General features: G+C 48.6%; 1 protein-coding gene and 1 long non-coding RNA gene across 2 annotated transcripts; both read right to left on the bottom strand.

Annotated features, from left to right (window-relative positions):
- Positions 1–1142: 1142 nt before the first annotated feature.
- Positions 1143–5655, bottom strand: LOC136660616 (uncharacterized). Its single transcript, XM_066637922.1, has 4 exons — positions 5539–5655; positions 5124–5282; positions 4015–4125; positions 1143–1223 (listed from the first exon to the last, which is right to left on the bottom strand). The coding sequence occupies exons 1-4, from the start codon at positions 5587–5589 to the stop codon at positions 1143–1145; spliced, it is 402 nt and encodes a 133-aa protein (XP_066494019.1). The 5' UTR covers positions 5590–5655.
- Positions 5656–19798: 14143 nt separating this feature from the next.
- LOC136659945 (uncharacterized) lies at positions 19799–20521 on the bottom strand. The gene is made up of 3 exons (XR_010794877.1): positions 20450–20521; positions 20201–20282; positions 19799–19973 (listed from the first exon to the last, which is right to left on the bottom strand). It is a non-coding gene; the product is annotated as an uncharacterized lncRNA (long non-coding RNA).
- Between the last annotated feature and the right edge of the window lie 4577 nt (positions 20522–25098).

Genomic DNA, 25098 nt, shown 5'->3' with positions numbered 1-25098 from the left:
TTGCCAGGGAGCTGTTCTTCTGAGGCAAGTTTCCCACCCACCCCCACCCCCCCAAAAAAATTTCTGTTCTCCTCCAGCAGTTCTGGAGTGGTGCAGTCTTTATTTCTGGAAAGGACCCCTCCGCCCCAAATTTGGGTTGGCTGTCAGAGACCATTGGCAAGAAGGCAGTGAGAAGGGTGGGCTTCCCTTCTGTGCCCAGCCCGGTTGGCATACAGAAAATACTATCTGAGCTGTTGAATTGGACTGCCATGGCTTTTTTCTTTTCTGAGAGAGAGAAATTTGAGGTAGGGCCCTGGGCTGTCACTTTCTTTTGCTTTGAACCCAAAGCTGACAAAACCAGTGCCCCTGCAGCAATGGCCACCTACCGCCCCGCTGGTGGGCACCACAACAAGCAGTGACCCCAGCCGTAGCAGTGCTCAGCTAGCCCTCCCCAACAACCTGCTGTATGCTGCCAGGGAGGTAAGTCACCATGAGGCCTGCTCTCCTCAGTCATGGGGTGGGGGTTCCTGGTGCCATGGCAACCATGTGGGCAATAGCACTTCCAAAGCTTGTTCACAAGGTCTCTCACTAGCAGTGTGGTGGTTCCTACCTGGTTTCCCCCCTTGGCATCTCTCAGAGCCTGCACACTGGCATGGGATGGCAGTTCCTTGGTTCCCTCCTGACCAAACATCACCTCCACCCTCATGAGGTGCAGGGTGGAGGAATATCAAGTGTTGAACTGAAACAAGGATTGAATGGCCGTGTTTCTGAGAGTTCCCACTAGGGTTTCCCTCCCTCTGGGTTTTTGAATTTATGTGTGCAAGCAAACAGATGTTTGTCAAACTGGGCCATCATCCCTTCTTCCTTGCAAGAAGATTCTGCTAAGGAGTAGAGCATGAACTAGGTAGGAGATATGAGAAAATGAAGGTCTGCTGGGGCCAAACTTGTGAGCTGCTTTTTAGCTGAGTGGCAGCCTTGCATTATACATCCCCTCCCCTCAACACTTCATCCCTAGAGCTTCAGGGTGCTGCTGCAAGGTGAGGGTTGGTGTTGCAACCTTGTCAGGGTTCCCCTCCTCCCACAGGTCCCCAACTTACCCAGGGAGAGGACTTCTGGGACAGAGGATCAGGGAGGAAGCCGGTGGAACATGGGGCCACCTCCCCTTATGCCGCCTGGGCACTGCTGTGGGCGGCAAAGCGCAGCAGAGGAACACTGCGTGCTGAACCCCCCGCTTCTCCCTCTGCCTTGGAGGAGGGAGGGGGAGACAGGACGCAGGCCATTCAGCTGCTAGGCAGCCCCCCCTCCCCCACCTCAGGGGAGAAGGGGAGCACTCCCTCGCCCAGCCAGCCAGGGCCTGCCTTGCCAGGCAGGGCACCTGACTGTGACATCGGGAGCCCACAGCCGGACCTCCTGACATCGTCTGCAGAGCTACGGGACCCAGGTGGGCAGGGCCAGCCCACCCCCAAAGGCAGAGACCAGAGCAGAGGCAGCAGCTTTCCCAGCCATCTCAGGAGCAACCCTGGCAGCTCCAGGTGAAAGGAGGTGGGAGGGAAACAGAGAAAGGAAGGGGAGGAGTGCTGGCAATGGGGGGGGGGCAGTCCCAGAGGCACGCCCTTTTTGTACTATCCCTGTGAGGGAAAGGGAGGGGCCAAAGGGTCTGCCCTATATAAACCTGGAGGCCAGGGATGACAAGGCAGTTGGGAGTTAGAAGAGCAGGCAGGAGGATCTGCTGACAGCGGCCCCTGCTCCTGACTCTAGCAAATGCTGCCAACCGAAAGAGGGGGAGCTGGATGATACAACCCCCCTTCTTCTGGGGAACTAGTTTGAGGCCTCCACAAGGGGGCCTTCGGAAAGGCCAGGCGGGCCCTCCCCTTCCCCCACAGGGAGGCCTCACAAACCTCAACCAAAGCGGTGGTTCCCTGGGCAATCCTGAGAAAGTTATCATTTCCCGTCTGAATTCTTTTTTAGTTGCAAGGACACAAATTTGTTAAAAAAACATATGGCCCAATCCTGTCTTTGGGAGGTGGCAGCATACAGCCAAGTATGCCAAGTGAAAAGACAGCTCTGCCATCATGGCAGCCCCTTGACTGCATAACACTAGAAGTGGGGTGCAGAGTGGCCACCAGCAGGAGAGAGGCAGGAAAGGAGTGGGGAGCAAGGTGAAGCTGGTTACTACAGATCCTGTCCTGGGCCAGACACACCCCCAGCAGCTCCTCAGAGCTATGCTAGCAACAGTGATATCGGTTCTAAGGAGTCCCATGGGGAACATGGGGCAGCTGCCATCTGGATAACTATTCCCCTTCCCCCCCCCCTTTACTGGCCATTTAGAGGATGCATTAGATGCCTACTGAGGGTGAGGGTGTGTCTGGCCCAGGAAAGGGTTCAGGATCTGTAGTTGCCAGCATCAGCTTGTTCCCCACTCCTTTCCTGCCTCTCTGTTGGTGGGGGTGTGCTGGTGGCCACTCTGCACCCCACTTCTAATAGTATGCAGCCAAGGGGCTGCCATGATGGCAGGACTGTCTTTTCACTGGCACCCACTACAGCATCCCATTATTCCAGTAGGATAGGGCCATTAATCCTCAAGTAATCACTGTGAGTCTAACAGGGCTTAACTATGACCCACTTCTTGGGCGTATCTGGTCACCCTATCATCATCATCTTCTATACCATGAAAGCTAAAAGCTCCTATTTTATGAAATTTGGACACCCTCCCTGATTCAACCAGTTTCCTGGCTTCAGGGCAGGTTCCCTTCTCACTTAGTCCCTCTTGCCCTTATGCTGCCTCTTCTCCAGATATCTGTGGGTGTTTGCCAGCTGCCATTTCTTGTTGGGTAGCATTGCATAGCCATGCTGCAGTGATGTGGTAAAAGGTATGGCAAGTACAAAGCAATAGTGCCTTAGAACCAGTCAGTACACTCCCACTCACATCCTGTCCCACCCCATCAAAACACAGGTGTTCCCTTTCACTGCTTTGGCAATCTAACCAGAACCCACTGCAGTCAAAACTCTGGTGTGCCTGTCCCACTGCTAGGGATGGCTTCCTCCACTAGGTGCTGCTGCCTGCATCTGGCTCATCAGCCCAGTAAAATGGAAGTGTGAAGGGTGACACTCAGACATGTGCTTGTGTGTGCCCTACCACTCTGGAGCAGAGTGCAAGGCCTCTTTGTCACAAAGGTTAATCATGGGATCTCCTGCTAGCAAACACATAATGCAGGCCTTGGTAGCCTCTGAAGATGAACGCAAGCACAATCACTTATTAGGTTCTTGCAAAGACCCCAATGCTTTACAGTGGTGTAGCTAAGGCATCTGGTACCCAGAGGCACAAACATTTTAAACACACCACCATACGACATCGTTGTGCCCCCACTGGCACTCAGAAGGCTTCCTGGAGGCCTCAGAAAGGCACTACCAGTTTTCACTGAAAACCAAAAGCACCTTTCAGAGGCCTCCAAGACATCCCCTCAGGGCATGGTACTTGGGGCAATGTACCCACCCCGTTCCCGTTAGCTACGCCACTGATGCTTTACAACAAAAATTGAACTTGGAAGCTTATGTCTCCTGCACTACAGAAGTAATGGGGTTTAATTTTCCAAGAGTTGCTCAGGGACCCTTGTATTAAGGGTCCCTATGTGCTGCAAGGACCTCCCAGGCCTCCAGTCTCTCTGTGATATCAGAGAAGCACAGCCAGAGGGGTCTTGAGCAACACAGCCAGGGCCAAGTAACATACTGCCCTACATAAGGGAGGTGGCCCACTAGATGTGTACTCCGCTTTTTCTAATAGTTCAGTTGGTGTAACTGAAAACTGGGCCTCAAAAGGTTGTTCCTCGGTGATGTGTAATCATGGTGGTGTGTAGTTCTCAAGGCTCTCTTGACCTTCTGCTGGATAAAAATTTCCATTTGGGTTTTATCTTTGTTTAACCATTGAAGCTATAGAGATTCATGGGGAAGGTGTAGCAGAATGCTAGAGACAAAGATGCCCTACTCCCCCATCACCTTCTTGCTGCCTAGGCTATGAGTATCTTGTACAGCACCTACCTGCTCTGCTCCAAAGTGGGTTTTGGCACCTCCGGGGTTGATAGCAACACACAAAATCCCAAAGGCTTCGTAGGCCAGTGCCTGGCACCTAGTGAGCATGTTCAAAGCGGCCTACAGAGAAACATGATCTGAATAAAGGTGGATAACGTTCTGGATAACATTTCCTGAAGAAAGTAGATGCCCATGCAAGATGGAGTCCAGGGCCCACTGCCAGGTGCCAAATGCATGAGTTGACACGCAGCTGGCTTTTCTGCTGGTATAGCTAGGCTCCAGCTAAACCCTGATCTGCAGGATCAGCAAGTACTACTTGCCTAGTCATAGGAGGCCAGAGTTGCTGAATTAAATTATTAGGTAAGTTGGGCCTTAAGTTGGGCCCAACACCAGTGGCCGTGGTCTTTCCTGCCCATTTGAAAGGATCTGTTTAACAGATCTGTATCCCAAGATTAGAGCTTGCATGCCAACTTCACAGTCTCAACACACCATAACTCAAGATGCCAGCGTATCGCGAACAGAAAGGAAATGTGAACTACCCCACACTGCTAACATGTTTTTCCATGCCAAAGACGTAAGGGGCCCAGACTGCATGCCCTGTAAATCCTACAGACTAGTTAGCTAATCCAGCTGGAAGCAGGTAGAACTTTCACACCCCACCCATGACGAGCCTGAGTGTCTCGTGTTCCCCTTTCACAGGTAAGACAATGGAGGCTGAGAGACGCAATGTGTCTGGTGTTAAACAGGCACTGGTAGCTGCTTTTCTAGATTTGCCAAAGAAGCCTGTCCCACTACACTTTGTTTCTTCAGGGTTGGCTCAAGTACATGGGGAGCTGCTTGAGCAGCAAGCTGTATCAGTCCAGACTCTCCTGCTGCTCCTGACACAGCTGTGATAAACCTCATAATATTATTTATAGGATTTATATCCCACCTTTCTCCCACTTCAAAGGGAATCAAGGCAGCATAATATGCCTGGAACCCCCTACGTTGGAGATGGTTCTGGGCCACCTAGGACTATCCTTACTCTCGACTTGCCTCACCAAGGGGCCGTACACACCTTCTGAACTGGCCCTAGGTTTCTTGGTAGAAGAGAGCCTTGCCAAACCACTGCCCCATACCTTGCTGCAGCGATACCCAACATCTTCCCTCCATTTCCACCCATCAATATGCGAGATGGAGCCGTAGTCACTGGAGACGTTGACGATGGCTGCTTTGCTGCAGCTCATGCCATGGAGGTTGCTCTGCTGTGCGGCTATTTCGAGCAAAGGTAGGAACACCTGGACAAGTAGACAAAGCAGCAAGTGTCATGTGGACTCCTCCCACCCTCTGATGTTGCCTCTGCTGCTCTACTAAGCCAGGGAGCTTAGCAGGGCTCTCTCTGGCCAAAGATGGCAGGAAAGCTTGGCTCTGCAGCCGGTACGCATGACAACGATCTGTCTCCTCGGGGGAAGAGACTGGTCCGTGGTTGGGTTGCATGTTCATGCACGGAGCAAATATTTCTCCAGAGGTTCAACCAGCCTGCTACACTCTTACCTGGCAAACTTGCATGGGTCCAATTGTGTTTGTGGCATACATGGCTGCCATGCTCTGGGCATCCTCAGTGGCCAGTGTCGTTTCACGAGCAATGCCAGCATTGTTGATCAGCAAATTGAGGCCACATGTTCCCACAATCTCTTCTACATTTTTGGCAGCTTCCATGATGCTCTGGAGATTGGTGACATCTAGACAGAGGGAAGTAGCAAGGTTCATAAGGGGAAGTAGGCTATCTTGCTACCGTGCCAGACAGAAATGGATTTGTTGTGTTGGAAGTATGGCTTTCTACTTGTGGAGAAGCAACATGGTTGGTGTTGTGGGCAGTGGGCTGGCCTTAGCTTGTGTGGTCCAAGAGACTACACAGGTTCAGATTCTGTTCAGCTATAAACCTGGTCACTGTTCAGTGGCTGTTTACCCCAGTCTACCTCACAGGGTTGCTAAGATGAAAGTTGCAGGGACCGGCCTCTGAGCCTTGAGCTTCCTTCCTTGGTGGAAAGGCCATGTGAAGACCTCATGAATAACAAAAAATTGTTGTCCTTGGAAATGGAGGCACAAAGCTGGTGGGTTTGCAGAATGATTGCTCAAGGGGGATACATACCCAGTCGGAGGAGGACCACTTTTGAGATGCTTGAATACTGGCTGACCAATTTCTTTAACTCCTGAGGAGAAAAAGGTGCAGATGTGGCCATGTTAGTTTTCTGAAAGTGCCTGGCACAACACCACCTGTAAAGCAACTGGGGACCCCACAACAATGGGGCTGAAATGAAGCCAGAGCTGCAAGGATCCCTTGCATCCAAAGGGGGGCATCCCAGGTCCAGTGACACCCTCTTTGTGTGGTATTTCTCTGCCCTCCCCCCTTGGTCATTCACATAGCAGGAGATTCAGTCATGGATGCCCTGACATCCATCAAATGCAGAACTGCATCAGGGGAGGGGGGATCTCCTGGTAACATCACACCTTGCAGAGTCATGTCTGTTCAGAGACTGGCCTTGGAATGAAATGGGCAGAAGGTCGCTTGGGAGGGATATATGCCTCTGCCATGCAGTTATATCAGTGTTTTCACCTTCACTGCAAAGAATCATTCGCTTTCCCACTTCTAGCTGGTTTCAAATCAGTTTAAATACCTTTCCTACAGAACCAGAACCCTACAGATTCATGCAGTGATTTTCAACCAGTGTGCTGCAGCACAATGGTTTGCCATGAAAGGTCCACAGATGTGCCACGGGAATTTGGAGCACAATGGTTGAAAAGAGTCACATCTTTGATAAGCACAATGTTTGCCCCTCTTCACCTACCAGTAGAACCGGCGGAGGTTGAGGGAGAGATAATTTATTACTACAGTTGACCTAGAAACAGCCACAGAACCTGGAGGAGTGCTCCGGAAACTGGAGGTGACATCACAAGAAGCAAAGATCATAGAGAAGACCATAGAAGTCTGTGGGCTGCGAGGATAAATACTGAAAATCACTGGATTAAGGTCATGCTGGACAACAGCTGTCATGCAACCTGACTTGATAAGCACCTGCCCACCCATCCCCTTGCCCCCCCCCATGCACACAGATAGCATGCAGATTGTGTGTAAAATCCTACATGAGCAGGCCCAAATCGCACCATCAGCCTCCTGGAAAAGGGCCAGAAATGGGCTGGGCACAGTTGGTATCTCACACACATAGATCATGGGACAGCAGCCTATCTGCCCCTCCCCACAGTGGGCCTGATTTTCTCTTACCTATGGAATGACTTGTATAAAATGAATACAGTGATTAAACACTGAAATGGAGAAAAAAAGACTGTGGGTCTACCAGACACACAAGAAAAAGATCAAGAGACCACCCCAAAAGAACAGCAGCACTTGAAAATTTGAATGGGGAAGTCCGGATTTGCAGCTCAGCTACTGAACCACAACACAAGTGGGCCTAGAAGGGCCCCATCTGAAGGTATTGAGACAAAGGAGGTGTATGATCTTGAAACTGGGCTCAAAATGGTGGAAGAAGCTGGAACAGCACTCTTGAACTCAATGGGCTGTTTTGCTTTTCTCAAGTCTTCATATTTTCCCACTTAGTTTCTGGTCTGACTTTAAACAAAGACAGTTTGTGTGAGAGTGTGACTGTCTTTAAGCCTAGGAGAGTGTGGTGCTACCAAAGAGAATAGGGTTGCCAACCTCCAGGATTAACCTGGAGTCTGTTTAATGTTTCAGCAGGGATACCCCGTTCAGGAATGTCCTTAGTAACAATGATCAGAGATCAGGCTGATCCTATCATGCCATACCTTAAATCCTTGCACTGCATTGGCTTCCTGTTGGTCTCTGATCCCACACAATGCCTAAACCTTTTCTCCACAACCTTATCCCTCCTTATCTCTCTACACTTGTATCCTCCTACACTCCTGCCTGTGACCTTTGTTTCTCTATCATCTACAGCCATCTGAAGGCCTCCTGTTCCCTCAACAGCTCTGCCCCTGGAGTCCCCTATTCCTGCAAGTCCCTCCATGATACCATCCCCCTTATTTCCTTTCAACCCCTCCTCCTCAAAACCAGCCTTTTCCATGAATCCTTTTGACACCTGCGTACCTATCTCAGACCCTTCTCTCCTTCCAAAGCAAGAACCTGTAGCAACCATCAATACAGAGTAACAGAGAGGGAGGGGGAGTAGAAAGAAACAAAGACAGGAAAGCATGAATTTAGGGGAACACTTAAAACTTACTGCTTTGCTAATCTTATTAATGACAGACCCTTTTTGCTGACAAGTTAACAAAGTGCCTAAAACCGCAAGCCAGACATATCCTTTAGACTCTAGATAAAAATACTTGAAACGGTCAAAACAAGACAAGGCTACTTCCCTTGAGAAAGTGAGGAGGGGGTGAGCGCATGAGAGGGACAAAGTGGAAAGTTACCAGAGAACTTCCCTTTTTGGAGACACTTTGTTTTGAATTACAACTGAAATGTATAAAATGTATCCCACCCAACTGAAGGGGGCCTTTTGGATTTGAGCTGTGGCTCCCAGGGGCCGCAGGCATGCCTTGCTGAAACAATAAACAGCCTTCATAGCCTTCCACCTTTCAGTGTCTTGCTTATTCGGTCTCAGCAACACTGGACAGAACCCACCCCTGTCTACCAACTGGCGCTGCCCTTTGGGGCAGGGGTACGACACTTTGGCATAGCCCTGTAGTCCCTAGATCCCACAATAACCAGGGTTAAGTACATCCCACTGGATGTTCCTCTTCAAGAACACTAGAACTCAAGAGTCATCCAATGAAACTGCTCAGGAGTCCACTGAGGACAGACAGAGGAAGTATCCTTTTACTGAATGTACCATCCCCTTACACTGCTATCATATGATAGCCATCAGAATTATGCTGATCTGCAAATAAATGCCCATTGAGTTGACCACTGATCAAATTATCCTCCAAGAATATGTCTTTCTGCCTTCCTTTAGTCCCTCCTCATGCTGTCCATAAAGCCTGTGGCTGAGCTCTTCAAAATTAGCCCCTAATTACCAGTTGTTGCAGTTTTTCCCCATACATTGCTTGTTCTCCTTTCCTCCCCACCTGTTGACTCTATCCCCTGATGGTCCCTCCCAGAGGGGCAGAGATCTGTTTTGGTGAGTGTGCATGTACAAGCACACTTCTTTTAGCATGTAAAGTGCCACATCCACAGCACACCCTATTAAGAATGTGAACCAGACACTGTCCTGATCTATGGGGAATGTTCACCTCTTTCATCCCAGTTCCTTCTCACCTGGCCTTCAGGTCCATCTGGCTGCCTGCAGGTCGCAAAGATGAACTCAGGAGGATGTGGGAAAGCCAAGAATCGCTTCACCAACCCCAAACCAATTCCTCGATCACTTCCAGTCACCAGGACACTCAGAATCCTAAAATTCTCCATTGGCTTCCTCCTCTGTTATCAGCCCTGACTCCTGTGCCTCTGTCAGCTGGTGGAAACTCAGGTGCAATGGAGATATCTGGGCCATCAGAGGCTCTGCCCATTTTCAATTAACATCAGCTGATTGTACAAGTTTGCATAATCTAAAGATTAACCATTTGTGTCTGAGAACACAATCCTATCCAACTTTTGAGCTCCAGTGTAGCTACAGTGCAGCCCTTTGGTAAGGGAACTGTTGGGGTTCCCCTCCTCCCACAGGTCCCCAACTTAACCAGGGAGAGGACTTCTGGGTCAGAGGATCAGGGAGGAAGCGGGTGGAACATGGGGCCACCTCCCCTTACGCTGCCTGGGAACTCCTGTGGGCGGCAAAGCACAGCAGAGGAACACTGCTTGCCAACCCCACTTCTCCCTCTGCCTTGGAGGAGGGAGGGGGAGACAGGACGCAGACCATTTGGCTGCTAGGCAGCCACCCCTCCCCTGCCTCAGGGGAGAAGGGGAGCACTCCCTTGCCCAACCAGTTGGGGCCTGCCTTGCCAGGCAGGACAACTGGCTGTGACATCAGGAGCCCACAGCTGGACCTCCTGATGTTATCTGTAGAGCTATAGGACCCAGGTGGGCAGGGCCACCCCCGGCAGAGCAGAGGCAGCAGTCTTCCCAGCCATCTCAGGAGCAACCTTGGCAGCTCCAGGTGGGAGGAAAACAGAGAGAGGAAGGGAAGGAGTGGTGGTAAGCCCAGGGGAGGGCAGGCCCTGAAATGGCCCTTTTTGTACCATGTGAGGGAAGGGGAGGGGCCTGCCCTACTTTAACCTGGAGACCAGGAATGACAAGGCAGGTGGGAAGGGGAGGGGCCTGCCCTTCTTAAACCTGGAGGCCAGAAATGACAAGGCAGTTGGGAATTAGAAGAGCAGGCAGTAGGATCTGCTGACAGCAGCCCCTGCTCCTGACTCTGGTAAATGCTACCAACCCAAAGAGGGGGAGCTGGATGATACAACCCCCCTTTCTTCTGGGAAACAAGTCTGAGGCCTCCACAAGGAGGTCCCCCTTGGAATGGCTGGGTGGGCCCTCCCCTTCCCCCACAGGGAGGCCTCACAGGAGCATATGTTCCCATACCTTGAGAAGGTTCCAGTGACTACCCCTTCATCACAGGATGCTGTGCAAACCCCACTGGCACAACTGCACCAGCACTGGAAAATTGGATAGGTGTGGACCCTGAGAGCGCCAAGGAGGGAGGGAAGGAAGCCTTTGACATCTATGAAAATTTCATCCCAAAGACCATTTAAATGCTGCTCTAGCTAAATTGCCTACTCAGGGCTGTTCATGTTTTAGAGTGTATTCAGTGTGCTTGCTGCTGGCTTGAGATGCTTGTTAAAGTGTGCCTGATCAATGTGGAGAAAAAAAAATCAAGAAGAATCAGTGGTGAGTTGCAGTGGTAACTGCATCAGAAAACAATGGACTGGTCTGAAAAGGAGACTGTTTCCTGGCACCAATGTGTGCATGTGAACTTTATGCCAAAAAGAGCAGTGCTGCCTGTGAGGTAGTGTACATACATAACTCTTCAAGTTCCACCACCCTCTGAGATGAGACTGGTGAACACCTGGTAGCTACTTGGGATTGGATCTTTTCTAGGTCATAACCAGACTGTGAAACTCTTTTCCCATGAGGTCTGACTGACTCCTTCCAGTTCCACTGTCAGGTACTGGATTGTAAGCGCATGTGTTTCCGCCACTGGTCAGTCTGAGTGTGAGTGCAGATTTATTTGTTTCTGGTTGTATCTTTTAATTTTATCCTTATTGTGAATTCCCTTGAGGGCCATGTGAGAACCTGAGACACAGTCTGCATAATGCATAAGTAAAGAACAACGCGCATACCTGTGCACAGGTGAAGGACTTGTGAGCTGCCTGCCTGAGGCCTGATTGCCTGGATTGTAGCAGAGGAGCTACTGCTGGGAATGGTCAGTTCCCAAAGGCATGTGAGGTGAGGTTGTCATTGAACTTTGGTGTTTTGTTGCAATTGTGTCACAAGTGACAATGGGTTGAGTATGGGTGGTGGTATCCTGACCATGATAGTGTCATGCTCAAAACTGTCCTGGAGAGAGATGGGGAGGCGGCAGCCTTTCACACTGCACAAAGTGTCATTGAGGCAGTGGTGGTCCTGCCACTGTGGTGTCTGGGGGCACACCTGGAGGTGCTGCTCCACGCCTGCTGCCTCCCCCCACATGCGTTCTGAGGCTGCATGCAGTCTCCCTGGCAGTCAGAAGGCCTTCTAAGACTTCCAGAGGGCCTTTAAACATCACTTCTAGTTTTTGGTCAAAAACTGGAAGTGACATTTAAAGGCCCTCTATAGGTCTTTGAAGGTGTTCTGAGGGCCAGGGAGGCCACACAGCTTCTCAGGCCCCAAACACCACTGAGAGAGAGGCAGCAGGTGTGGGAGGCCCTTGGGCAGCACAGCTGAGGTGGTGGTGGTGCCCCCCAGCCATGCCACCTGGGGCCACTTGTACCCATGGACACTCCCCCCCCCCCGGAACACCACTGCATTGGGGACTGAAGCACCTTCAGAGGCAGTCTGACAGGAATTACTAGTAGCACCGTGATAATAAGACCCCTCGCAACATAGGTCAGATTGGTGCTTGTAGCATGATGGGGCCTGCTCAGAGACATCCCACAGCTTCATTTCGCAACATGGAATTAGTGGCCAAGGTAGCTTGGACCAGAGCCACAGGAGCCTCCTGGCAACTGGTTGATGGTAAGTGATGCTTCCTTGGTCAGGAGGCATCAGCCAGTCTGTGGTGGCTTTGTTCAGAAGTGGTCTTGTTTGCACCGTTAAGTAAAGAGTGGTTGTTAGTCTAAGAAGTTATTTTAGCCTTTTATTAATGTGTTTGCCTCTGAAAATTATCCTTATTCAGAGTGTCTTTAAGCTTGTTTAACATGCTGTTGTGTTTAATTTGTGCAGTACTCAGCACAGAAGCAGGATGTTCTGTGCTTTGTAATCAATGGTAAATCCACAGTAAGCTATGAGAAATCTGTGCCCGGCCTTGTGTGCTGGTCAGCAGTGCTGTCATTGTTGCCTGACTTGTGCCCAGGGCTTGCCTCACTCCGCCAGTCCCAAGAGGCCCTGCCTCCCCAGGGGCTGGACTATGCTCATTCTGGGGCTGGCCTTCTCAGTCCCAAATGCAGACAGGAAGCTGCTGCAATGGTCCAGGGCAGGGGTTCCTAAACCGTACATCACGTCACCCTGGGGCATTGTGAGACACTTCCTGGGGCATCACGGCTGGCCAGCAGCAAAACTGTATGGAATGCTGCAAGATAGGAGGCTTGGCCCAGTGCACTGAGCTCCTGTGTGTGGTTTTTGTGCAGACCTCACTCGAGTTCCCACCCTTGTTGAGCACCCACCATTCAGAGGCCCTGTGTATTGGACTGTGTGTCTCTGTATTATGCCCTGCTCTTCTAGGAATGTTTGTGTGCTGTGTGACATGTAGCCACCACTGTTGCTGGTTTGCTGTACTTGAGGCTTCCTTCCAAATCTGTTGCTGACAGGTGCCACACATTGCTTAATCATGCCATGTGTCTTGCTTTTGCCTTTCAGCAGGAAGATCATGCAGCACCTTGAATAGTCATCTACAACAGTCAATCTGCATTTATTCTTTCCTGTGGAGGGTTCTTGGAATGGCCCACACCGGTCACTATGCATTGGCTCCTGTGGTTGGCCAGTACACTTGTCACTTTGCTTTCAGAAGGAGGGTCTGGCACCCTTTGCTTTGATGCAGTGTATGCACCTGTTTGTGTATTTGTCACAGATCTTCGCCTTCAGAGTCCTTGCGAGACCCTTCCTCTTTAGATCCAGGATGGCACTGGCATCACTGTGGCCAATTCTTTTGTGCCACCATGGGACAAGGCATTCATTGTTGCTGAACTCGTGTGACCTTGGCTTGTTCACCTGCTAAATCTAATCCACAAACGCCTCCACACTCAAATGCTTGTGCAATTAATATATTGCCCTGGGTTATGATGCAGTTGTCATTGTGCAATTCAGCTGTGTGTACCTTTTATCCAATACCAGGATGGTGTAGTGGTGTAGTGGTCTGGGAGTTGGACAGACCTGGAAGATCCAGATTTGAATCCCTGCTCAGCCATGAAGCTTCCTTGGTGCCCAAACCCTGGCCCTGGGGCCACTTGCAGCCCTTGAGGACTCCCAATGCGGCCCTCAGGGACACCCCAGTCTCCAATGAGCCTCTGGCCCTCCGAGTATTTGTTGGAGCTAGCACTGGCCCGATGCAACTGCTCTCAGAGTGAGGGCGACTGTTTGACCTCTTGTGTTAGCTGTGGGATGAGGGCTCCCTCCACTGCTTGCTGTTTCACATCTGTGATGCAATAGCGGCAGCAAAGAAAAGGCCAGCCTTGCTTTGTGCAAGGCCTTATAGGCCTTGAGCTATTGCAAGACCTTCATTCATTTGTATAAGTTCCACCTCTAGTATATTTATGTAAACTTATGTAAATTTATTCAAATTTTAAATATAAATTAATTCTTTTGTTCTCCAGCCCCCCCCCCCCACACAGTGTCAGAGAGATGATGTGGCCCTCCTGCCAAAAACTTTGGACACCCCTGCTTTAGACCAATCACTCTCTCTCTCAGACTCATCTACCTCAAAGGATTGCTGTGAAGACAAAAAGAGGGAGCTCCTTGGAGGAAGGGTGGTATAAAAATGTGAATGAATGAATGAATGAATGAATGAATAATGCAGAGGTAGTAATCGTGTTGCCATCTAGGCCTTGTGTAGACAGTATTTTGGTTGCTGTGACATCAAAACTTTGTCCATTTGCAATGCACCTTAACCTTCCACACCCTTTGCCAGGTATTTCCAGACTGGCGCCATTTGCTACATGGACTTTTCCATTTGTTTTTTTTTTGTCTAGTTTTTCAATAACGCTTCTGTCTGAACAGTCTTGACTTATGCAGCCAAAATCAAGGATCCATCTTTTATTTTCTTGCAAGAATGGGTGTGCAGCTTGGGAGTTCTCCTGGACTCTCAGCTCTTTCTGGAGAAACAGGAGGCAGCAGTTGCTAGAAGTGCGTTCACCCAGCTTATGCTGGTGCACCAACTGAGACCATACTTGAGCCACTTGTACCTGGCTACATTGATCCATGCTTTAGTAACTTCAAGACTGAACTACTGCAATGTGCTGTACATGGGGCTACCCTCTAAAACAGTTTGGAAACTGCAATTAGTGCAGAATGCAATGGCCTAGGTGGTCACAGGGACCAGATGCTTTGACTCTGCTGGACCACTGCTTCAGCAGCTACACTGGCTGCCCATTTTCTTCTGGTTCCAATTCAAGGTGCTAGTTCTAATCTTTAAGGCCCTCCATGGTTTGGGTTCAGGCTATCTGAAAGACCACTTCCTTCCATACATTTCAGCACACCCTCTTAGGTCATCTTCTACAACTGGGAGGGCACCAGGATGCAGATTGTGTCTGCTGTCTTGTGTGCTCCCTGGGACATTTGGTGGGCCACTGTGAGATACAGGAAGCTGGATTAGATGGGCCTTTGGCCTGATCCAGCAGGGCTCTTCTTATGTCCTTAAGTGCCACCTCTGTCCCGAGCAAGAAGAGTGACGGCTCGGGGCAACCCGTCTCTGTAGTGTCATCACAACTACAGAATTCCCTTCCAGGGGAACTGAGAACTACCCCCTCCTTCAATGGCTTTTTGGCAAGGGCTCAAAAAGCCCTTTGTCTGGCATTTGGTTGCTGAGTGGGTATTTCCCCTTCATGTCCCTGAAATACAGTTGTGACTTGACTGCCTCCCTGGACTAATTTGAACCCCATTGGCTCAACGATATTTGTTAGATTTGCTTCTTTTGGTGTATGCTTCACTACGTAATGCTAAAATCAATGTTTTAATGATTTGCTTTGATGTTTCTCTTTTTTGGTTGTGATACTTTGTACTATATTATAAAAACTTTGTAAGCTGCCTTGGGCATTTGCTTCAGTGTGGGAAAGGCGGGATATAAATTTCTTAAACAAACACACAAACAAATATTTTCTGCATTTATTTAACTGAGCTTCCAAATTCTTTCTTCCTTTAGTTTTTTGATTTCTGCCTGTAAAATTCCCTGGGCTTCCTCCTCCCACCCTGGTCCCTTTGTTTGGTCTGTGCAGAGCCGCCTGGGGCTAAGAGGTAGGGTCTCTCAGCAGATCTACACTCTGCTGAGATGACCCTTCTTTCCACAGGAATAGCAGGTTACCTGCTCCCTATTGCTTTGGCAATGAGGAACTGCAGATTTACTCTGCTCTCAGAGTAACTGCTTGCTCTCAGCCATGTAACTTGATCCAGAAGTTACAGAATCTCTGACTGAGTACACTGTCTGACATCCAATATTACCTCCCATAATTATCACTTATCTGAGCTGACATCATACAGATAAATGCAGAGAATTTTGATTCACACAGTGAGCCAAGTAGAAAACCCATCTGATTTTCATTAAGCACGAAACCAGTTAATTTTAGGTAATCAAAAATAGTGGTCACCTTAGTGAAATGCTTTTCACAGTCAACCGTTGTTCTCAGTTTCTAATTGCAAAGATCCCAAATCAAATTTATCATAGGATCATAGAGTTGAAAGGTGCCAACAAGGTCATATAGTCCAACCCCCTGCCTCTAGCAGGAAATCCTCCTAGAACAGTGTTTCTCAACCAGTGGTACAGATACCATCAGTGGTACTTGAGGTGGTGTTGGGTGGTATTTGCTGGACCCCTGTTGCCCACCAGCAAGTCCAGGAATGCAACACAACAAACATAGTAGGAGGCTCAGCTTGGCAGGCAGAGCTCCAAGGCATGCCTTTCTGTGCTTGAAAAAGCCCTCCCATCCACCCTGAGTCTCTTACTGGTCAATCAATCTGAAAACCTTTATTGGCATTAAAAGAAAACATTCAGCTATATAATAGCAATAAAACAGAGCCAACAAATGACTGTATACCAGAGAGAAAATCACAACAGGGAAATAGAGGAGAAAAACAAACAAAAAATAAACAATATAGAGACAGGAGGGGGGTTTTAACTTAGAAATAGCGGAAAGATAATCTGCTACAGCGTTAATGATGGCCACAGAGCCATCACTTAATAGGACAAATAGAGGATCAGCAGAAAGACCAGAAAAGGATGATAAGATGGGGATCAGGAGTGTATCTCGAAGGGACTAGTGGGCTGGACAACGAAACAGTATGTGAACCAGTGGGTCCGGTTCTAAAGAACAAAAAGGGCATAGTCTGCAATCATATGGGATCTTGGAGAATCTGCCAGAGTGAACAGCTGAAGGAAAGATATTAAATCTCGCTAACATAAATGCTCTCCTCTTAATAGGATCAGTCAGCTTACTAAAATAATTGAGAAAACAACCACGTGAAGGGAAAAGACCAAAATACTGAGGGGAACAGGTGGGATTAAGATTAGAAAGAAGTTGAATAGATTCAAATTCCCAAAGTTTGGATTTAATAATTGAATGGGCCCTATGGAGATTGATATCGGTGAGGTGTTCGGGGGACAAACCCAGTAATGAAAGCTTGAGATCGATAAGATGGAACCACTTAGAGAGATATGAGTCCTTTAATAGGTCTTCCAAAAGGGACTCAGAGTGGGTATTTAAATGCAATTGAAGCCAAAATTTAAACTTAAGGGACCACGTGATAGTAGAAGGGAAGTGGATCCCTAACTCAAGCACTAGGGTGGATAATCTGATTAGACTGGGGACTCCCAAAATTTGCCTAAGGAAAGAGGCAGCGACTTTAGACTCTTACTGGTCATTAGCAGTGATGTCCCTACTTCCAATAGTAGTACTTTGAATAGGTGGATCATGTGAAGTGGTACAGCAGAGGACAAATGTAGAGGAGCACTGTCCTAGAACATCTCCAGCAGGTAGCTGTTGAGCCTGTGCTTGAAGATCTCCAGCGAGGGAGAGTCCACCACCTCCCTCAGCCATCTTCTTCACTGCTGAAATCCCTGTACCAAGAATTTCCAGCTGAAATATCCTCTCTTGCAATTTGTATCCATTCAATCTAGTTCCGTTCTCAGGCTGTTGAGAACAAATTTGTCCCATATGACAGCCCTTCAGATAACAGAAGAGTGCTATCATATTCCCTCTCAGCTTTCTCTTCCCCAGGCTCAGTTATCTGGTTTCTCATCTATGTTCCATAAATCTTATCCAAGTTTTGCAACGTTTCCTTTTCGACTGTAGCCTCTGTAATGTGGACTAGTTGCTCATTAGTCAGAGTTTTAATTATGATATTCTTAGCAATGGCACTTGATTTATCTCACTTAGGGAATTGGTCACTTCCTGTGGCTGGCCTGCTTTCTGTTTGTACACCGAGAGTCCCCTCTTCTTCAAAAATCAGCTCTTATCTCATACTTCCAGATTTCAAAAGACTCAGAGTCTAATCCTGGTATTTGTTGCAAAAACATGCCTCCTGAGCCATGTTTGGTTGTTGCAAAAGAAGCTGTTAGTCTCCTTTGTACTAAAAAAATAAAAATAAGCAAAGACAAAAAGCAAAAAGGAACTCTTCCAAGTCAGCTAGTGTTCCTTACTGGGGTCCTGGACTCATAACCTGTTGGTTCTAACAAGCAGAGCTCTTGGCAGAAGACCCATTTGCCTATGGGAAGGTCCGCAACCCAGCTACATTTGGGGTTGGTACTCTTACATAATGTCCGAGTGGGTGCATACACCCCAAAGTTCATAACTACTCCCCTCTACCTTCCTCTACAAGCAGGGGAAACTACTCCCCTCTACCTTCCTCTACAGGCAGGGGATTGGACTAGATCAGTGGTGTCCAAACATTTTGGCAGGAGGGCCACATCATCTCTCTGACACTGTGCCAGAGTGGGTGCATACACTCCAAAGTCCAAAACTACTCCCCTCTATCTTCCTCTACAAGCAGGAGATTGGACTAGATCAGTGGTGTCCAAACATTTTGGCAGGAGGGCCACATCATCTCTCTGACACTATGTTGGGGGCCGGGGAAAAAAGAATTAATTTACATTTAAAATTTGAATAAATTTACATAAATGAATTTATTAAGAGATAGAACTTATATGAATGAATGAAGGTCTTGCAGTAGCTCAAGGCCTCTAAAAGGCTTTGCACAAAGCAAGGCCAGCCTTTCCTTCTCTGCCACTGCTGCATCACAGATGTGAAACAGCAAGTAGTGGCGGGAGCCCTTGTCCCATAGCTCAGATGAGAAGTCGAACAGTCGTCCTCATGCTGAGAGCAGTTGCATTGGGCCAGCATGGGCTCCATCAAATCTCTGGAGGGTCAGAGGCTCACTGGAGACTGGGGGCTCCCCAAGGGCCAGATTGGGAGTCCTTGAGGGCCACAAATGGCCCCCGGACCGGGGTTTGGGCACCCCTGGACTAGATGACCTTGTAGGTCCCTTCCAACTCTGATTCTATGAAAAACTTTCTCCAGCCTCCAGCTTATCCTGATATCCTGTTTAAGTGTCTTTCTCCTGCTTCCTACTAGAATTGCTCTGTTCTGCGTTGTACCTAAGCCTTGCATCCTTTTATGCAGCATAAGCTTCCTATCTTGGCTTGGTTTTTATTCCTTACCCAGCAGTGCTGAGCCTTTGAACTGTCATGCACCAGTCCATGAATAGATTCTGCTTATCAAAGCTTGCATTTAAGCCAATTCCCTGTTCTCAGCCTGTGAGTATTGAGAGCATGTGCAGGTAGCATGGGCAAAGCCTTGTCTTGTGTTTGTGCAACATGCAGAGTGGGAGGGAGAGATGCTGACAATGAGGGCGGGGAAGGCACTGCCAGACTTTTGCAAGAAACCTGGTGCCAGCCTTCTTGGAAGTCACTTCCCATTGTCCCTGATGCAGGGGGATCAGCTACAATTACTCAGTGATTAGGGAATGTAATTGATTAGGGAATGTCTTTCTTGACATGCTCAAAAATGCAGATGAAGCTTGCAAGCAAGAGGAGCAGAGTCCAAGGAGATGGACAGAGGAGCCCAGGGCCAAGGCTTGTCAGACAGTTCGACTCAAAACAAAAAACTGATTACCATGAATATTAGTATCTCATAGTTGAAGTGCTGAAAGCCTTTAATGTGCCTACATGTACTTGTCCAGCCATGCCTGTCTAGCTGATGGAGTGATCAAAGGTCTTGAATGACCCTGATCCTCCTGCATTTCACAGATGAAAATAAGGACACTTCCAAGTCAACCTGGAGCCTGTCAAGTCAGTCATTCTATATACTAGTGGTTCCCAACCTTTAGGAGCCCAAGGAAACAACTATTGGAATCATCATGGGCCACATGCAACTCCCCCCGCACACAAAAAATATAATTACATTTTTAATAATTAGAGAAGATTTATTAGAGATTGATTAGATTTATTATTTATGGAGATTTGTGAATTGCTGCGTTTGTTGCAGGATGTGGGAAGTCCTTTCTCTGCCATCTCTGGTGGTCCATGGGGAAGCATCTCTCAAGCAAGCGCTACTCCATGGCTTTAAATCGTCCTTCAGCACCTTGATCGTGGTCTGCAAAATGCCTTAGCCAAACATGTGCATGATCCCTGTAAGAGAAACTGATGCGGTGTGAGAGCTGGGCTGTGGGCAGCCAATGCGTGAGCAGCAGGAGTCAGGAACGAAGCCAGAACACCAGGAGCCAGGACTGGGTCACCAGACAGGTTCCAGGAGGGAAAGCAGCGAAGGCGATGGCCTCAGGCACGGACAGAGAGTGGCTTAAGAGTCTACTGGGATGTGGCCCTGTCCTCCCCCTTTCCTTGGAAATGGCTGTTACCTTTAGTGGAGGAGGAGGAAGGGCCGTCTTCCTCCCTCACCCAGATGGTACGTATCTCTGGAGGGTCTCTGGCTGCTTCCGGCTGTTGAGGTAAAAGCACACATCAGTGTCATGCAACAGCATCCCCCCACTCTCACCCAGCAGAGTGCCAGGACCCTTGGAAGAGCCCCCAAATTCAGGGTCAGCCCCAGGTAGGCATCTTGCCCACCAGCTTCAGTTCCCTGACCATCATGTCCACAAGACACTCACTTCTATGGTGCGCACCGGCTGGCATGTAGTGGTCACCTCACTCACGTTCCTGCACCACATTTTTTTGATGCTATAGAATTCCTAAGAGAAATGGGGAAGACAAAAGACAAAAGTGAGAGGAAGGACCCCCTGGAAACTCAGCCATGAGAAAGTTGACATGCTGATGGATGCAGCGATGTTGTCTCTTCTGACAGCCGGACAGGCAGCCCTGCCAGCCCCAGGTGGCTCCCTGCCCTCACCAGCCACAGTTTTCTTGAAGAAGACATTCAGGTGTGTTCCACACTTGACACGCTTGAAGGAATTGGAAAGCCTGGTCCCAGGGGGAGAAATTTGAGCAGACTTTACCTTGCTGCCTTCCCGTTCTGCAGATCCTAGAGTATCTGGAAGGAGAGAAGGAAAGAGAGATGTATGCCTTTGCGTGGCCCTCAGAAGCAGCAACCTGCTTGGTTTCAGCTTCCAGAGATGACGCATGGCATTTGTTGGAAAGCTTGCTTGCTGTTGGGGGCAAAGCCCCGGCTGGCTGCTGGGAAGGACAAGAGGACTCTTTACCTCTGGACCCCCAGTGTGTGTTGAGGGTGGACTCTGAGGATGTCCAGCTGCTGGAGGAGGAGGATGTCCTGCTGTTGGAGGAAGAGGAGGATGTCTCTGGTGTTGGCTCTTTTTCAGGATAGACTCTCCTGTTGCTCAGTTTGGCCAGCACCTGCTGACATTGTCTGCTGGCCTTTGTCAACACAGAAGGCTGGACTTGGTGCTTCTTGATCTTGAAGCACTCACAGCAGCAAAGCCTGCAAGAGAATTAACAGTGAGGAAGTCACTCCTGGGCAGACACTGGGGGGGAGAGGGCAACTAGTGGGGGATGGAAGTCATGGAGGAAGACCACTCATAAGAACATAATAAGAGCCCCACAGGATCTGGCCAAAGGACCATCTAGTCCAGCTTCCTGTATCTCACAGTGGCCCACCAAAAGCCCCAGGGAGCACACAAGACAACAGGCACAACCTACATCCTGGTGCCCTCCCCTGCATCTGGCAGTCAGAGGCAGCTTGCCTCTAAAACCAAGAGCTTGCACATACCTACTATGACTTGTAACCCATAATGAACTTTGTTACGTGAAAATCCCCTTTTTCCTTTTAAGTTGTGATTTTATATCTGGTTAAGTTATTGTGGACTGGAATATCGTACAGGCCAGGCAAACAAGCCCAATTTCCAGGGACCCTGGTAGAAGTCACAGGTTTGCACAGACTCCAGCTCTCCATGCACACAGCAACAAAGACTTTAGCAGCAAAGTCTAAAGGGCAAATTGTTGTCTCAATCACTGTAAATTGTTGCTTAAGTGTTTCCTATTGTTGTCTATTGTGTAAGTTTCCCTAGCCAGGGAAGCTAGCCATTTGACCCATTTGAATTCTGCTGATAATAGACATCATGTCTCCAAATTCCCTGCAGGGGCGACAGAAAGCAAGCTACCCCCCCTCCCCCAGGAGGCCAGTCATGGCTGATACCCAGTCATCCTTTTCTTGCATGTTCCACGTGTCCCACTGTGTGTAGTGAGCATGCGCATCCAGGAGGCCACATCCGGGTCATTCACATCCAGCTTCCAGGTCAGCAAAAAGTCTTTTAAGAGAGAACTTCGCCGCATGTTCTCTCTCTCTCTCTCTGGCTGCCCTCCAAGGCACAGGTCCTCCATAGGACTCTTCCCCCCTCCCCCCCAACTGCTTCTCAGGACAGGTAACTATATCTTGCGTCTGGAACACTCTCCCTTTTATCCTTCCTATTTCTCCCCTTCTCTCCCCATCTTAGTTAGCAACTGGGTTATGCAGACTAGGGACCCCTAAAACCCTTCCCTACAACCTATCCTTTTCTAATTTCTTCAGATGCACCAAATACACGGCACATGCAACCACCATGAAGCTAGGTACACAGGATCCAAGTACTAGGAACCAAGAAACATATACTTACCATTTTCCATGTGCATTATGTATACCTGTGTGTTTTTGTAATAAAAATATAATCTTTGATTGAAAGTTATCTTTCTCCCAGTCTCTTTTCAAGCTAAAAAGGAATTTCTTTGCATTACGCTGTCTTGTTATCTAGCCTGCGATCCTGAAGTTTCCGAAAGGGTAATATAATAATTCCCCTTAAAACATAACAGCCCTTTTTGGTAACAACTTCTCCTCCAGAAATTTGTCCAATCCCCTCTTAAAGGCACCCAGGCAAGATGCCATCACTACATCCTGTGGCAAGGAGTTCCACAAACTAATTACATGCTGGGTAAAGAAATATTTTCTTCTGTCTGTCCTAACTCTCCCAACACTCAGCTTTCGTGGATGTCCCCTGGTTCTGGAGTTATGCAAGAGGGAAAAGAGCATCTCTCTATCCACTCTGTCCATCCCCTGCATGATTTTGTATGTCTCAATCATGTCCCCCCTCAAGCGCTTCTAGAATGAAGAGGCCCAAACGCTGTAGCCTTTCCTCAGGGAAGGTGCCCCAACCCAGTAATCATTTTTCTTGCTCTCTTTTGCACCTTTTCCATCTCCACTATATCCTTTTTGAAATGTGGTGACTAGAACTGGACGCAATCCTCCAGGTTTGTACAATTGATTTGTACAACGGCATTGCAATATAAGCTGTCTTATTCTCAATGCCTTTCCTAATGATCCCAAGCATGGAATTAGCCTTCTTTACTGCCGCCGCACATTGGGTCAACACTTTGATTGAGCTGTCGACAAGGATCCCAAGATCTCTCTCCTGAGACAGGTCTTGATCTCTCAGACAGCTCAGAACCCATCAGCCTATATGTGAAGTTTTGATTTTTTGCCCCAATGTGCATGACTTTACACTTTCTTACACTGAAACGCATCTGCCATTTTGCTGCCCAGTCTCCCAGTTTGGAGAGATCCTTCTGGAGCTCTTCACAATCTCTTCTGGTCTTTACCACTCGGAAAAGTTTGGTGTCATCTGCAAACTTGGCCACATTGCTGCTTAGCCCTGCCTCTGGGTCGTTTATGAAGAGGTTGAAAACCACCGGTCCCAGGACAGATCCTTGGGGCACACTGCTTTCCACCTGTCTCCATTGTGAAAATTGCCCAATGACACCCACTCTCTGCTTCCTGAACCTCAACCAGTTCCTAATCCAGGAGAGGACCTGCCCTCTAATTCCCTGACTGTGGAGCTTCCTCAGCAGCCTTTGGTGAGGAACCATGTCAAATGCCTTCTGAAAGTCCAGATATATAATGTCCACGGGTTCTCCCGTATCCACATGCCTGTTGACCTTTTCAAAGAATTCTAAAAGGTTTGTGAGGCAAGACTTACCCTTACAGAAGCCCTGCTGATTCTCCCTCAGCAAGGCTTGTTTGTCTGTGGGCGCAATCCTAGCCCTTTATGTCAGTGCTTTCCAGCACTGGCATAGCAGTGCCAATGGGGCATGTGCTGCATCCTGCAGTTGGGTGTTACTCACGGAGGCCCCCTCAGAGTAAGGGAATGTTTGTTCCCTTACCTCAGAGCTGCATTGCCCTTATGTCAGTGCTTTCCAGCACTGACATAAGGGGTTAGGATTGCGCCCTATGTGTTTTAAGATTTTATCTTTGATGAGGCATTCCAACATCTTACCTGGAACAGACGTGAGGCTGACTGGCCTATAATTTCCCGGGTCGCCCCTCCTTCCCTTTTTAAAGATCAGCATGACATTTGCTATCTTCCAATCTTCTGGCACCATGGCCGTTTAAGGGACAAGTTGCATATTTTAGCCAAGAGATCAGCAACTTCATTCTCCAGTTCCTTTATAACTCTTGGGTGGATGCCATCTGGGCCCGGTGACTTATTGATCTTTAATTTATCAATTAGGTCTGATACATCTTCTCTATTAACCTCTATCGGACTTAAATCCTCAGTCACGAGGGGCCGTTCAAGGCAGCAGTATCTGCCTGACATCTTCTTCCATGAAGACAGATGCAAAGAACTCATTTAATTTCTCTGCCATCTGTCTCTTTTTATCTCCCCTTTCCCTTCCTCACCATCCAGAGGACCAACCGCTTCTCTAGCAGGTTTCCTGCTTCTAACATATTTGAAGAAACTTTTATTATTCCCTTTAATGTTGCTGGGGGGGGGAGCGGGGGAGATAGCTGCCTTCTAGCAGAATCTCGGCTGCTGGAGCTCTTATCAATTTTAGCCTTAGTGGCAACGCGGGAGGTTTTTTCTTCTTCCAAGTTATTTTAACTTGCTGAAGATCCTGCTGACAACATTGATACTGGTTATTTTGCTGCTTTGGAGTGCCTATTCTTGTGGATTGATTTGGATTGAAAACATGGGCAGGAGAAGGAAAAGGCAGCAAGCTGGCAGCGGTTCCCCACTGAAGGTCTCTAAACAACTTCGACTGGACCAAATAACATCTTGGAACGAGATCGTAAGTGTTACTCCCAACCATGCTTCGTCTAACAACTCGGGCTGTCTAGAGACTGAAATTGATTTGGAGGGGGAAGGACATAACAGCATACTATGTTTGGGAAACACTAAGAATGGGTCCTGCCTTGAAGTCATCTCACTAAATGTTTATGCTCATGAGAGTGCACTGGGTGATAAGGACCTAGCTCATGGGGACCAAGAGGAACCGGTGGACCTTGAACCAGGCAATACTTCCCTCTTAACTCTTTTGG

Source organism: Tiliqua scincoides, chromosome 9, assembly GCF_035046505.1.
Source record: "Tiliqua scincoides isolate rTilSci1 chromosome 9, rTilSci1.hap2, whole genome shotgun sequence".
NCBI lineage: Eukaryota > Metazoa > Chordata > Lepidosauria > Squamata > Scincidae > Tiliqua > Tiliqua scincoides.
This window is presented reverse-complemented; position numbering and strand designations above follow the sequence as displayed.

What these genes read in the sequence shown, in the direction of transcription:
- LOC136660616 (XM_066637922.1), bottom strand. Translation starts at nt 5,589, where the DNA reads ATGGCAGCCATGTATGCCACAAACACAATTGGACCCATGCAAGTTTGC. An exon ending in GACCCATGCAAGTTTGCCAG is followed by an intron (nt 5,283 to 5,538) that starts GTAAGAGTGTAG and finishes CTACTTGTCCAG; the next exon opens with GTGTTCCTACCTTTGCTCGA. An exon ending in TTGGGTATCGCTGCAGCAAG is followed by an intron (nt 4,126 to 5,123) that starts GTATGGGGCAGT and finishes GTTTCTCTGTAG; the next exon opens with GCCGCTTTGAACATGCTCAC.